The sequence below is a fragment of the Pagrus pagrus genome (assembly GCF_965226575.1).
Source record: "Pagrus pagrus genome assembly, chromosome: 15".
Taxonomy (NCBI): domain Eukaryota; kingdom Metazoa; phylum Chordata; class Actinopteri; order Spariformes; family Sparidae; genus Pagrus; species Pagrus pagrus.
The window spans coordinates 8016662-8032828 of NC_140199.1; the positions used below are offsets into that span (position 1 = coordinate 8016662).

The following is a 16167-nucleotide window of genomic DNA, read 5'->3' on the forward strand; positions in this document are numbered from 1 at the left end:
CACTGTGCCTCCACCCTCGTCTTCCTCTGTGCAGCCTGATTGTATCAGCGTGAACATTGTTCCGATTCTGTCAGCTAACACAATCCAGATGTGATTTACACTGAAAAGGTGTTCTTTGTTTGATGGAAGCACATTTAAGGACAGGTCTGGCAGGAAGTCATGCTTTTAAACATAATGATATTTGTGCTGGCACTCCCTCAACATTCATATCCTCATCATGACCAGAAACACCCATTCGCACAAAGGAATATGTATAGATACAGTCTCAGAAAGATTGCACTGCAGATATGCACACCTTCAAAGGTCATTTGAAGTCTTGCAGCCATTCAATCAGGCTTTCCTGTGACATCTCTGAAAGGGTTGGTGGGGCATGGGGCTAAATCAAAGGCCACAGCGTGTAAACCAAACCACATTTACATTTTTATGAGCTGTGATAAATTGTTTATGCCACACATTTGAATCAAAATACTTTTTTTTTGCACACAACTGTGCATCACCCCAGGTACACGAAATTATTGCACATAGTAAATTAGCTGCCTGTTGGACTGCTCTGCCTGCTGTAGCACTTGACACCCATGCCAAATCACAAAGTGGTAATCAGCCCAATGCTGTTACGCCTCAGCCCAGATGTGCATCCCCCATTAATAGATATGTTTTCTGCTGGCCGTGGCTGGAGTGAGGCTTCTCCAGATGTTTGTCTTCCCCATTACTTACAGATGGCAGATGGTTTGGACCGAGATTAAAGGGCCATGTACCCAGTTAGAGGACGGCCACATGACATGAACCATTTCTCAAACCGCGCACTACCATGTGTGTTAATCAGCCTCAATTTCTCTATTTGGTCCACATGTTCTTTCAATTTACTTGTCGAAATGTTATTTATTTTTTCGAGTAAATGCACACGGGTCTTCGTATGTGAGTGGTTGGGTTTAAACTGTGACAGCAAACTGTATCTCCTTTTTTTTATAAGGCACTCTTGTCTGGGAGTTATTTTCTCACATGGCTGGAAATGATATCAGAAAGACTATCAGAGCGTTTCTCGAAACCAACACTATCAAATTCTCACCATCACAACAATGGCTTATAGCTGCTTCAAAGTAATGACTGTGGCTTCCAAGAGTTTCATCCATTTCTGCTGACTCTGATATTACACTCTTTTGTGAGGAAGCACTCAACTATAAACTGCACACACACACACACAGACACACTCACTGATAAACGTGACAGAAGGCAGAGGAAAGTTTTCCCATCTTTCTTGTTAAAAGGCGGGGTGCAGCGCCCCATGATGCTGCTCTGTAATCAGAGCAGAAAATAGATCAACCCTTGACATATGACCCCGCCTTGAAAGGACGCATGTGATTTTCTCATGTACATGGCACAGAGCATTTGAAGACCGCAGTAGGATAAACAGTAGCCACATGGGTGACTTCTTTCTCAGGGGTATCAAGATTTGAAATGCTGAATCATGCTCCTTATTCTGAGTTCTGATACAAGCATCTTTGAGGGGAAGGGTTGTTATGTATCAGTCATCATGCTCGAACTGGGCTGCACTTAGGCTGGCATCCATAAGTCGGCAGAGTTGTTCTACCATTCATCTCTATCTGTTTGTCCCTTTTCCTGTCTCATCTTGGCATACATTTTATCTACTGCATTGACTTCATTTCTCAATGACCCTCCAGACTCCCTCTCAACCCGTCTGTCTACAAATTTAGGTGAAACTGAAACTTCCACCTGTCTCTCGTCATTCTCTGTCTCTATCTGCCTCAGGAAGGGCAGTTGTCGCGCTTATCAATGCAGCGGCGGCTCACACAGCAGTAGATTTTGGAGCTTACTGCAGTAGCTCCACTAGCAGTGGGAATGATTGGGTCTGTGGGGGTAATGGAATGGCAGATGAATTCAGGCCTCCATGAGGAGAAAGAGTAATAGAAGAAGGATGAGGGGCCAGATCGCACAGTTACAGAACTGTTTTAGGAATCTGCAGCTTAAAAATGGTCTTCTAGGACATTTGCATTTTTTTTTGCATGGCTTGGTTCTCACCAAGTGGCTTTGATTGAATTTTATGCATGGCCAAACATAAAGGATAACACATAATTAACATGTTCTGGGATGCCCTTATTTTCCCATCACAGGATCACTCTGAGAACCCACTGGGTGCAGCTGTGACTTTGGCACACGAGCTGGGACACAATTTTGGTATGAACCATGACACCCCGGAGCGCGGCTGTGGCTGCAGGATGACTGTTGATCGTGGGGGCTGCATCATGACCCCCTCCACAGGGTGAGATTTCTTTTTAATACAAAACTGTAAAAGTTAAGGCGAATGTGACATAAATGTTTATGCTGCTGGACTGGTTGAGGCAGCTGTATTTGTAGTGAAATTCAAATTAAATCTCCACTGTACTGTCATTACATAATTCTGCAGTTTTAGCCTGATTTGATTGTTGTTTTTCCTTCATTTCAGTTTGTGCTCTGCTCCAATTAAATCTTTGCTGGGCACAATGTTGGCAAACTTTAAAATATAAGCTCAGTCAAAGGTTTAAAATTGGGACTTGAGGCTGTTTCTCTCTGGTGTTGGCAACTGATTTAGAGCCATTGAAGAATTAAAGTCTTGTTTCACACAGCTATGAGATTAACATTTATATGAGCTTAACTTTTCTGAGCGAATTAGCAACTTCTTTTTCTCCTGAAGAGCCAAAAAAATTGATTAAGCTTCACTACAGCTGTTCATTTTGGATCATTTTCATTCGTACATGATGCTCCATTGTTTATATGTTGTTGTATGAGCAGAGGCTCAAACACACACACACACACAGATGCACACACACTCACACATATAAACACACCTAGACACTTTGGCCAGAGACTAAAGCAGCTGCTCTAGTATTCTACTCATGTTGCCTGGGTCGCTGAGATAACACTGCTGCTGCAAGTGATGGACTCTGTGGCTGTTAGTAAACAGCAAGCAGATAAGGTGAACCCAGAGCGCAATACCAGATTTCACCCTTGGTCCGGTGCCAGTCTGGTTTGTCTGATGGTGAGTCCCGCAAGCTGCAGATGAATGTTGTCAGGATGGATTTCCTGACACTGTGAAGAAGACGGAGACAAAAGGCTGAGAGACACTGTTACTATTGTGATTACTGCTCACACAGACCTACCCACAGCACACATACCAACATCAACCATAGTCTAAGCATTAAATCATGCACAATAATGGGTATTTCTCCAGTTTTGAGATAGCAAGAAAGGATGCCAACTCTCTGGTTGAGCCAAGAGTAGTATGATTTAGCTGTTCGAGTTAACATGTGCCATTACACCCTCCAGTCAGTGTTTATGAGATGGTGGTGCAGTGTGTTTCCATTTTCAAGTCGTCAAGCAAGCAGTGCAGAAGGCCACAGCTATAGACTGTCAGATGGTTGGGATCAAAAACTGTGACACATACACTTGCAAGTGTATGATCAAAAAATCCTCCAACCACAGACGGGACCAAAACATACGACTGTGGGTGGATCACGCCCACATCTTGAGAAATTCTCAAAAGTTTAGCCATCCTTTTGTTGGTGGTCCAGTAGAGCCTGTGAAGAACTTTAAACTGTAGTAGCCTTTATGAGGAATGAAATACATGACAGCTGCAACTAATGATTATTTTCATTGTCTGTTAATCTGCCAATTAGTTTCTCAACAAATTCACAAGTCGATTATCAGTTGGTGACAGTTAATAGTTAATGAATCGATGAATCGATGTACACCTATCGACAACAACATTAAAACCACTGACAGTTCAAGTGAAAAACATTGATCATCTTGTTGCAATGTGATGTGATGCTTGGGAAACCTAGGGTCCTGGCGTTAATGTGGATCCCACTTGGCACACACCACTTTACCAAAAAGACCAAGTACACCCCCTCATGGCAACAGCACTACCAGATGGCAGCAACTAGGTTTTGGATTATTTAGAAACTGTGTCGTCGAGCTATAGAAGGACCAATGGCCAAGAGATATCTGATACCTGGAAGTCAAGCTCCTCATCGCATTATGTCTTAATGTGTTCTGTGGTAGGAGGATGCAGCTGCATGGATGAAAGACACAGTAACACAAGAGAGGAAATTATTAATTAGTTGGACAAACAGAGACCAGACCCAATGTAGAGGAATGTAGAGACAGGTACAGTATATACAGTTGTTTGCAGTGCAGCGGTAAATTCAGAGTTACATTTAAAACGGTGATAACAAGTCCAGGTTGCTGAGCGAGTTTAGTGCAGATACATTAGAATTTGGGATAATGCTGTCACTAGTAGTCTTGATACCAAACACTGACATTAAAAGTAGATAACAGCGTCAGTTATATTCAGAAACAACAGAGACACAGTGTTGGCTTGAGGGTACATCCTTCAGAAAAGCCACAAAAACTCCTAAAAATGCATAAATAATATAATTTGCTGTACTTGTCCCAGAAAAACTTGAGTGACCTTTTACTGTACAGATATAAAAGAGGGAGGTGGGGGCTGGCTGTCAAAAACTGTGCTTGTTTGTGCAGCCGCTGGCAACAGTGAGCTCATCCTGCTGTTCTCATACTACATTTATTTCAGAGAAAAAAAAGTATAATGCGCACTGAACACCGCTGAATTTATGCAGTGTAGTTTTTAGAAATGCACTCAGCGTTGACAACACGGCGACTATTTTAGCTCGTCACCAGCCAAAGATATCTAATGATGTCATGCAGACACTTTAGAAAAATGACTGCATGATATAAATGGGTCAGAATGAGTCACGGTATTATTGAATTCTTTAATAGGTTAACGAAGCACAGTGGCTCCTTTTCAGCACCCTCTGCTACATAATTATGAGATTAAACACATTAATAGTTGAGGGGGGTGATCGGTGACCTTTCATGCTGAAACTCGCGCCTCTGTTTGTTAAGTAAAGGGTGCAGGATAAATCCATACACAGTGGTACGGTGACATTTTGCCTGGCAATATTGTGTTGATGCACTGACTCCCGAGTATCAATATTTCCTGATTTAATTATTGGTGTTCCAATTGAATACAACATTTAATGGAGTTTATTGGTTTTCGTGATGGTGTCGGTCAGTCAAAACACCATAGGCACTGCAACAAAACATAAGTGAGATGAACACAGTGGAATTGGAAGATAATGCATGATGTTAGGTACACTTGTACAATCTAATGCAGTCCAATATAACAACCCTGCTATTAGCTCACAAGATTGAGTTTTTAATACTGTAGTTGCAGGAACCAATATTTTTGTACTACCGGTGGATTAATCAACATTTCTGTGAAGGTGTGAGTGTTGTCCAGCCACCCCAGTTACAGCTGCAGTCCAATTATAGACCATGAGTCGATGGACCATTTTAGCATCTTTCAGGTCATTATTTTTACTTTTATGGTCCATACCTTGTTGTTGTGGTTCTATCTCCCCACTCTCATCAACCCTACCTGGCAGGAGCAGGCAGCTGTTTTCAGTAAAAACACTAAAAGTTAGCGACTAGCTCGTGAACATAGTGAAGCATTAAGCTGCTAATTAGACAGATATTTCCCTCAGGAGTTGGTGGAGACCAAAAACACAGCCAAAAGAAGAGTGGATATTGTACTTATATACATCAGGTAGCCAGAAATTCGACTCCAAATATTTGCTAATGTTGCCCCATAACTGCTAGATGTGTTAATAGGCAATATTTTTTGCTAACATGTGCACCATCATCAATGTTAACATCTAATTCCACTGCTACTAAGTGTCCAAAAAACTTGAATTAAACCCACATTAAGATGATGTTCTTCCCTGGACTGACTCTGTTTTAATGTCTGACATAAAGGGTGAGAGATCAGCCGTGTTGTCTAGACAATATTGTTATTTAGATTAAATCAGTTGTGCTGTGTTACTCATAGTCTGAAATTTGTCATGGGAAACATTTTGCCAGAGTTTCTGAGCCTGCTTGAAAGATGAAAATTATGAACTTGCCCAAGTTCAAGCTTAGCTTAGTCGGTTATCTCCGAAATTGAATTTCCTGAACTATCAGCCTGAATTCACAGTTTCCTGTTGACAAAAGCAAGACTTTCACAAACCAATCTAGAACTCATTTCCCCCATCACAGATCTGGTTTATTTCTTATATATATTAGCATCCTCCTTTGACCCTCAGCAGAGATGCCTTCAGCATCTTAAACACGTTGTTGTAAAGCAGTGTAGCTCATTTGACTGTGTGCTTGGGATACTCTCAGCTTAGACTTGCTAATGGAGGAGAGGACAGGCTGCATCTAAATGATGTGATTATCAGTGACGCTGCCAGCTGTAATCAGGGCCAGGGCACACAGAGAGAGATCCGCAGAGAGGTGCTTTATGCCTGGATAGACAGGCAGAGCGAGGAAGCAGTGCTTTTATTTGCCTTTTATCTCCCTCAGTGGTAGAGCAGGAAGAGAAACACAGCGAGATAGAGGTGAGAGGGAGACACAAACAGAAAAAAGATGACAATGAAGGAATTATTTGGCGACACATTGACGTCTATGACGGGCATGCGAGCCACGAAGGCTGGCCCAAGAGATCTGTGTTATGACAATAAGTGAGAGGATGTACATGGACATTTGAAGTGTGGATGTCTTTTAGAAGTTGAGTTCAGAGTTGCATCATAGGAATGTGGGGAGAAAGCTCAAAAGCACTTTCCTATGTCTATATGTGCAGAAAGATGAAGCTCAGCAGGTAGCTGTGGCTGGACTTTGAGGCCAAGAGGTGAATTCTTTGTCAACACAATATGAGGTAGCTGCGACTCTTGTTATTTTCTTGTCGAAATGACAGAGTGCAAGTGAGGTGAGAAGGTGCAGAATGTCATTATCTGAAGACATTCTGCCGAGGAGAGGAGGGAGAGACCTGGTTAGGTTTCTGGTGGGTAAATGTTTGCAATAAATTCAGCTTGTGTTTTGCTTTTCTTCCTGGTATTTAATCACCATAGGCTTCTGCCAGTGTTGCAGCCTAACATTTCCCAAAAGGTCAGACATGTCTCTCCTGCTTAGTGTGGACTAAATGCATGTCAGTCTGTTGAGCAGCTTAGGGAGCAGCAGAGACAGCTTCATGTCAGTCAGAGAGTCCACAAATAGACGAGCCCTTCAAAGCCCCCATGTGATCAATCCCTTTACCAGGGACGGGTTAAATGCAAAAAAACAATTTCGCTACTTTTGACTCCGTATGATTGTTTGGGACAACTAGAGATTCTTCTTTTTCTTCTTCTCCTTCTTCTTTTTCTTCTTAAAAAAACTGAACTTGAACTTGAAACTTAAAAAAGAAGAAGTTGGTAGTCTATTGGATGAACCATCTATCTATCATTAACCAATCAGATTGCCGAACCATGTGTTGTAGTAGGATGGCCAGTCGGGAGAACAGCATTTTTGTCTATCGAGAAAAGCCATCCCTGCTCTTCTTTGCTCTTCTTTTAATGAAGAAGTACTCTCCTCCATTGTTGTTTTTCAAGCAAAAAGTCACTTCTTGCTGTTGTGTTGCCTCCATGGTCGTCACACCTAAATCAGGCCCGCAAATGCCAGTAGTTGGTCCGAACTACTGTGGTTCGGACACAAGCACATAACTTGAAGTCTGGCAAGATGGATTCTTGCTGAATTTTGTGATCCTGCATGTTCTTGAGATTTTGCAACTCCTTTACCTCTTTCCACCATGACGTCCATTAACTTCCTAATGCTGAACAATTACAAAACTGAAGTGACGGTGTTTGTGCACCAAGGTAGAGGATTTATGTAAGTCAGACTTTATCTTCTTAGGATTTGCAGTGCACCCTTGAGGCCACAAATCTGGGCGTAATCTCTGATTCGGACTACATATTTAAGCACTATCACCAAATCAGCCATCATTTCAATCAGGAGTATTGCCAAGATCAGATCATTTCTTTCATTCAGTGGTCCACAGACTTTCATTCTTGCTTTTGTCTCCAGCCATATAGATTGCCTGAGTCATTATTTGCCAGCTTTCCAAGGAAATGAAAAACTCACTTCCAATTTGTACAAAATACCAAAGCTAGGGTTCAGACAAGTTACCTGTGTCCTCGCCTAAAAGTAATTTTTTTTTCAAATGCAGTTTTTCTTTTGTTTTAGACTCTTGTATGTATTTATTCTTAAGATTTTTGCCTTTTACCTTTTTCTTGACTGCATAAAACTTATTCCAATTCATAACTGCACTGTGTTTTTTTCTGTTTTTATGTCTGTGAAGCACTTTGTAAATGCATTTTTGAAAGTGCCAAAGAAATAGGTTTTTTTTTTATTTTTCACCATTTATTATAATCCAGATTGACATTTCCTCTGCCTCTGAACTCACCCACCCCACATTAGATGACATCATAAGGGGTTATTTCTTTTTAAGTTCAGAAGTTCAGACTTCAGAAACCCTGCCTGACAGACTGGAGCTGTCGGATAAAATGTAGGATTCAATGTATTTGGAGCTTGAACCAAGTTAGGGACACAAGTTAAGACATCTCAACCTTTGCTACTTTGAATTTGACCATTCTTTTCCGAATCTGTCTCTCATGAGTCTCCCGACTTAATGGAAACACTGGTGAAAACATGTGTTCCTCATTGGGTCCTCCAAGCATTGTGTGACTGAACACTGTTAAGTCGGGTTATAGTTAGCAGTAACTGAAAAAACATAATTTCATGCTTTGTTTGATGTTGTGTATTCTTTGAAAGCTTTGTTTCAGTCCAGCTCGCCCTGTACTTACCTGAGCAGATGGTATGTGTCATCAGAAAATATAAAAGGAGCCTCACTGGTTTATAGTGGCAGTAGAGTTGGTGGTAGCTTGCTGTGAGGCTGCTTGCAATTCTGCTTTCCTCAACATCCTCTTTAAAGTTGTTTACTGCCAAAGTATACTTATTGTCCTTTATAAAAGAAATAAGGTCTACAGTTATAACCATGAATGTATAAGCAGCTCAGACAACAGGTGGTTAAACCAAGTAATGTATGTCTTGGTGGAGTTTTCAAGGTTCCAACTATGAAGCTGTTTTTCTGTGGTGTGTCCCTGACCTGCCGATTCTGATTTCAGTCCATTCGTATTATCTTTCTATGAACTATAATTGACAGCGTACACAAACATTTGTATATTCATAATAAAACATAGAGCATATTAAATAACGTTTATATTATCTCCATTACTACACCAGGCTGCAGGACCCTCTCTCTTGCTCACTCAAACAAATACAAAATAAAGTGCTCTTATAGTGAACAGATCTTTTTTTTTTTTTTTTTTTTTTACAAATAAAATCCAACTGAAAATTGCATTAGATCCAACTTTATCTAACATGTTATAAGTTGTTTTACAGAGTGGCCCGTTAGTGAAATGGTGTAAGGGAATTCAATTCACCCCTGATAAGCATTTATGCAGTTTATACTAACATCCGGGAGTTAAAATGAAGCGAGTGTGCATAAATTAGGTAAATATTTAGTTTCTTTCTTTCAGTTCAGGCTGACGGCCCCAGTTGAGGGGCGAGTGTGTCAATTTGACTGGCACAATCCAATATCTCTGTCACTGATCGAGTGAAAACCAGCAGATTCTCTATTTAGTGGCTTGGTGCATCTTTACCTGTTATGCATGCGTTATGTATTTTTGCCAGTGGTTTCACACTATTTCACGGGCTTCATGTGGAGGTAATGTGCCAAGATATGCTGCAGTGTGCCAATAAAGACAATGGAGACGACTGCAGGCTAGTACACAATTTGAATTCATTTTATGAGGAAGAAAATACATTCAATAGATTTGTTTGAGCTGAAATATGCACTCAGTGTCTTTTGGGGAGTAACACTGAATGAAAACAAACTCCACAGGGCACCTTTAACCAAATACCCCCTCACTGAAAATCAACAGACATGGGAGGGTTTAAATACCTGTTTTTTCTGCCCCTTAAAACATTACTTAATGAAAATGGCAGCAGTTGAAATGCCCTATTAGAGTCAATAACATTGGATGTTTTCTTCCCTCTCTGTGATGGCAGCTTCACTAACTGAGCATACGCTTGACAATCAGTATCACAGATGTGTTAGACTGTATGACGTTGATAGGATTATCTTTCTATAGTGTGTGCTATTCACAATGTGAATCAAACATTACTCACAGACAGAAATGAGCTGACTAGTTACAGTTTTGTGTGACTATTGTGCACAGGCAAATTAGTTCCACCTCAGCAGACTACACCTGGAGAGGGTGCGGAGCTTTGTGCTAATATTATCCAGGGAAACCTACACTCTCTGCTCGGATAATTTCCTGGACAGCAGAGCAGTCGTGTGGTCTCAGCTGTGATAATACACACCTTCAGTGTGGGTCTACTGCAGACTGACATCTATACATTTGAGCTGTTTGTACATTATATACTGCAGATTTATAGAGTGTCTTTCTGTGGGTAAACTGTGATTTGTGAATTGTTGACTTTATGGGCTTTTCATTTTTTTGTTTTCTCTGGCATCTTCTCACTGCTTTGAAGTGGGCAAGACTCAAATCCAGTCAAATCACACCCACACAGTCCTGATTAAGGACTGTGTAGCATTAAAGTCTTGATCGATGATACATAAGGATGTTTTTTCCACAACATTATCTTAGTCATGGATATTTAATGTCAGAGAGAAAGTGTCTAGTTGTGCTCAATCATTCTTCATACCATCCATAGTCAGTTGTCTGTTCTTGTTCGTTTAATTAGTTTCCGCCCTCCCTCTGACAGCTACAGACATTCAGCTGATGGCACAAAGGCACTTTGAAAGCACCACAACATATTCTGTCCTTCATGATGCATTTGTGCTCATCTGCGTCCGGACAGTAAACTCCTGTTGTGTTTCAGCTCATTCCCATTAACAACTGCACCTGGCGTTAGGTGATGGAGAAGTTAGATATTCTCGAAGCATCTCTTGACACTCCGTGAGGCTGACACTGCATCTGTTGCCAGGATGGAGTCAGCACCTGTTAACTCGAGGGATGTCAGCTGCAAATTAGCAGCTCAATTATCAAAGCCCTGTTCATACACAATCAATGGCCATATTGGACATCAGTCGACAGAAGACCATTTAGGATGTTTTTTGGCTCCTGCTACGACTGCTTGAGGTGCCCTCTATATTAAATCGTGAAGCTTACAAATGACAGAGCACGTCTTGATTACTCATTTTTAAACTGTGTTTGATTGGCTATAAAGGTGATTTCACCTATTCAAAATCCAATCAGAACGGTTGTATTACCTTATGACATTTTTATGAGTCAGCTTCACTCAAATTTGGCAGATATTTAGTGGTACGTATCGCTCTGATTTTACATCATGAAATCGATTGAGAGGGCTGTACTTAAAACTCTGTGACCACTTTATTAGATACATGTGCACAATCTAATGCAGTCGAACATAAATGTTCTGCCATAACTTTCACTTTAATGTTGGGGCCTGTAATGCCACCTTAATATGCCTGATTTTTTTCATTAACATCCATGCATCATTCCCAGAGAAATTAACAAAAGTTTTGAAAAACGCCCTATCTGGCAATGTTAAAGAAAGTGATAAAACATTCCTGGATCCGTCTTTTTATCCGAGTCCGCACCAAAAGTATTCTGGGACGAGAGTCATCCCCCATCCAAGTTTCATGGAAATCTGTTCAGTAGTTTTTGTGTAATCCTGCTGACAAACAGACAAACAGATGGACATGGGTGAAAATGGAGGAAATAAAACATTAGAAATGTCATAAAGGTAGAATTTAAGACAGATCTGATACATTTTTCACATTAGATTGAACATTTATACCAAATAAAATGGCCAATGAGTGTCTGTCATACATGCTTGCACAGGGTAACCTTCATGCCTTTATGCTTCAATGTTTTAGAAGGTGAATTAGCCAATAGTCTGCAAAAGTGAATGAACCCTTTAAAACATATGGGAAACACAACATAATTTATAAATAGTACATTTGTGGTTAATCAAGCTTTAGTTAAAAGTTAAAATGCTTTATATCCCTTTTTATAAGCAGTTAAAGGTTTATAAACATCAGTTGCAACAACAACAAATAATGGCTTAATAAACAGGCTGCAAAGCATTTCATTATTTGTTGACAATGAAAAAACGATTAACAAAAGTTAAATTAACTAATAATGTATAATTTATTAAGGGTGGTTATTGTGAATTGTTACCAACATACAGTAAACTCATTTCTGCTTGTGCCTCAAACAAAGCATGGCTGTATACGTAGTGACGGCACTCAGACCTGAATTAATGTTGTTTTTGCCTTGCTAATACACTCCATGTGGCTCTAATTTGGTCCAAAGAAATCTGATTTACCTCAGTGAGGGAATCTCCAACTGACAGCAGCGCGAACCTTTACCATTAATGCCATTTTATTGAGAACAGACTGTGTTTACCCCTCATGTGCATTCCATCCCCTTAATGCAGATCCCAAAGCATGTCTGTGTTCTGTTATCAGTGGCAGCCCATGCTATTTGCGCAGGCTTTGGTCTGGACAGTCTGTCTATCCTGTTTTGTTTTTTTTGTTTTGTTTTGTGCTTGGGTCTCCACGCTCTCTTTGTGTGTTATGGTGGTAAAAAAGACTCTTAACAAGTGAATCTGGGAGCGGACGAGGGCAGGCAGACACAGGCAGATTGGCTCTTGGTCAGTGAGAGATGAATGCAGCAGACACTCAGAGGTGGCCGTTCTGAATGAATTGGACGCAGTTGTTTCACCCAAGGGTGACCGTTAGAAGAGGAGGGTTTTTCTGTGTTCGTTTGTTTTAAAAATAAAAAGCTGATTTCTTTTCACATTGAATGCCTCCACTGTTATGTCCAGTCCCCTCAGGAGGAGCTTCAGTATAGTCAACTAAGAGCAGTGAAATATCCATGCGGCTGCAGCAGCCAAATCCCCCTAAGGCAAAGGCAAAGCATCATCCCCCTCTCTCAGCCGCACACACACCTCTATCCAGCACCAGGCTCCACAAACATATTCTGTGTAATGTTGAATTTTTTTTAATTTTTTTTTTTACAAATGTGCCCTGTCAAGCAGCAAGCCTTGCAGACAGTCTCCACACCCTGCTGCATCTGAAGACCCCAGTCAGTCTATCGCTGCATAAGTACGTGTATGACATGTCTCTGTCTGAAGTCAAGCTTTTCAAGCATCCGATGCCAGCTGCCTCTGTCTGTGCCGTGTCTGCCAATCCTCTCTGCTCGCCATTGCTGCCTGCCACATCCTCTTTCTGAAGATAGACTGTGTCCCGCTGTGACTGTGTGCTGTGAGATACTCATTTTACACCCCAAAGCCTGCTCTTCTCTGTCAGTCCTTTAGTGAGGCTATTGTAAGTTGTTGTTAGCTGGCATTAAGCATGGGGTCGAGGCTTGGTTTTACTGTATGTATGTCCTTGTGTTTCATACTGCCAGAGGTCGAAGGAGGACACAGGCCTTAGAGGAGGTTAAGCACAGGGGCAAATTTAAAAATGTTTCTTTGTGGTGTCTGTGTTCTGAGTTGATTTGTTTTGCACCATTTTGTGGCCGTTGTGGGGCTTTGGCTCCCTATTGGCCCTGCCTCGACATTAACAGCAAAATTTCTGCCGTTCTTATGTCCAGTCCATGACTTCATTTCTCCTATGCTGTCTATTCTGTCAGTTTTGCATCTCTTTGTTGTTGTTGTTTGTCATCTCTTTGGGCTCATTTTGCTGCTCTTTATAGTCGTTTCTGCCTCTTTTACGTAATTTAATGACTTTTTTTGTCCTGTAGCCTCCTGTTTTTATCCTCTCTGTGGTCATTTTGCATATCTTTGTGGTTGTATTGGGCCCAGTGCGACATCTAATCGTACCTCTGGCCCCGCTCCTGGTTAAACAGCAATATTTCTGCCTTTCTCATGTCATAATTTAATTTCTCCCTTGATGTCTATTTGTGGTTTAGCTTACTTTTTGGTCCTTTTGCATCACTTTGTGATTGTTTTGGGGAGTGTGCCACATCTAAATACATTCCTGGCCCTGCCTTTGGTTCAACAGCAGGCAATGGTGGTCTTTGACCAATTTTTTCCCTTTCTATCTGTTTGTGGTTTTGCAACAATTTGTGGTCATTTTGTTTTGTCTTTGTTGTTGTTTGGTCTCTCTTTGGTCTTGTTTGCATCCATTTTTGAATCTATAATATAGACTTTTTTGTCCTTTTGCCTCTAATTTTTCATTTCTTTGTGGTTGTTTGGGGCCTGTGCCACCCCTAACCACGCCTCTAGCCGTGCCCCTCATAAAGCAGCTTTCACATTTCTGCCATTTTCTGTCCACGATCCATCATGTCATTCCTTCCATTCTTTTGTTTTTCTTCCTTTTCTTTCTCCTTTCTTATCTACATATTATTCCTGTTTCTCACTCTCCTCGTCTCTGCCTATATTCTGGTCCCTAATTCTTCGACTCGCAGACGCTCACTCTAGCAAGAGGATCATTCCTCAAGGCGTCACAGCTGTTATTGGCATATCGTACAGTTTCATCTTTAAAGTCATAACATTTTCTCTTTTTCAATACGAAGTCCAATTTCTTTCCTCACTTAATTAGACATTAGTCAGCCCTTTAGGGAAACGATAGCAGGGACTGAAATTAATGTGGTAGAAATTGTGTGGTTTCAGGCTTATTATTTCATCAAGGTTTCACGTACAAACATGTGCTCACACACACAGACACACACAAGTCATCCAAATCCAGCATAGCCCTCCTCCGGCTCTTCCCTCCAGTCAGTTGCTTAAATTGTCCTGGTTTAGCCAGGATATGCCTCTCGAAAATGTAGCTGCCAGAGAAAATGTTTCTCTGGACATTTGATGGCCCGCTTATGTATTGAGTAGGATTGAAAATCTATTGAACTGGAGCTGATACGATGTCAGTAGACCATTAAATTTGTGTGAAAAGGCCTCTTGAATGAGCAGATTGAACAAAGCTCTGTCTGTGCCCTGGCTCAGCAGAATGATTGAGTCCACAATTTTCCAGATCATTTTGCTTTCTGAACCGTAAAAACACACATGATGCAGGACTTTCTCTGCGTCTGAGGCAAACTACCATGTCTCTCATTCCTTTATTCCAGTCAACCTTGTTCTTTCATTCTTCTCGTAGGTATCCGTTCCCAACAGTGTTCAGCACATGCAGCAAGAAGGACCTCGCCGCCAGTCTGGAGAAAGGCGTTGGCATGTGTTTGTACAACATGCCCGAGGTCAAGGTGCTCTACGGTGGCCAGAAGTGTGGCAATGGCTACGTGGAGGAGGGAGAAGAGTGTGACTGCGGGGAGCCAGAGGTAAGGCATTCATCTTCACTCGCTTCAGTGGAGTGGATCAGTCTCCAGCACAGTGTTTGGACTGGGCAGCTGTGTATAACTATGTGAATGTGAAACAGTGTGTAAAAAAACAAGTGTTTCTGTGAGATAAACAAAAGTTAGAACAGAAACTAAGTCGTTGGTGAATCAGGATGCAGTGAAGTGTGGTTAATGTGATTCGGAAAATTCCAGGGTGGTCCTTTATACAAAATGCCCAAAAAAACAAAAAACAGGCCTGATTTTCTAAGATTCTCACTTCATTTACAATAAACTGGCCCCTCAAATCAATACGCAAAAGTACCAAATGTGCACTTTTCCAACTTGATTCCCGCCTCTTGTCCAAAGAAAACAATGGTAACTGTCCTGTGTGCAGTGACCCAGGACCACAGCAAACTTCCCGTTAAACTTTCTCTTGACGTTGACGTTGTTATTGCGCCTTAAAAGCATCAAAACCTGCTGTGAAAAAAAAAAAAAGGCTAAAAGCTCAGCAAACCACCCGAGGCCTCCAGTGTAAGTGTTTTATTTACATCACACCTCCTCTGCCACATGTGCTGAACAGTTGTCTGACAGGCTGCCATGGTGATGTCATGTCCTTGTCGTAGGCCCATTAATCAAACCACCGTCCAACTGTGTGACAAAGGAAACAAACAAAAGAGTAATCGGGTCGAAGCTGAAGAAAGGTTTCTTTGGCTGTGCCACCCAAACAACTCTGACACTTTGTTTCCCGCACACAACACACAGTAACACAAGACTCGCATGTTGGACGCATGTATCAGTTGCTGTGTCTCATAAAGCTGTAAACCAAAGTAGATTTGATTATAAATATATCACTCAGAATCTGTCGATGTTGATGGATTTCCTCTAGAATATTAGGCGATGAAAACATCTTCAGTTTGCC

The 16167-nt window shown here is 41.3% G+C and overlaps 1 protein-coding gene across 4 annotated transcripts in view; it reads left to right on the top strand.

Moving 5' to 3' along the window:
• adam12b (ADAM metallopeptidase domain 12b) overlaps positions 1–16167 on the top strand; it is an 83079-nt gene that overhangs the window by 42422 nt on the left and 24490 nt on the right. For all 4 annotated transcript variants that reach the window (XM_084376206.1, XM_084376207.1, XM_084376208.1 and 1 more), the window contains 2 exons: positions 2130–2278; positions 15074–15251. In XM_084376206.1, the coding sequence (XP_084232332.1) occupies positions 2130–2278; positions 15074–15251 (327 nt within the window). The remainder of the gene's footprint in view (positions 1–2129; positions 2279–15073; positions 15252–16167) is intronic.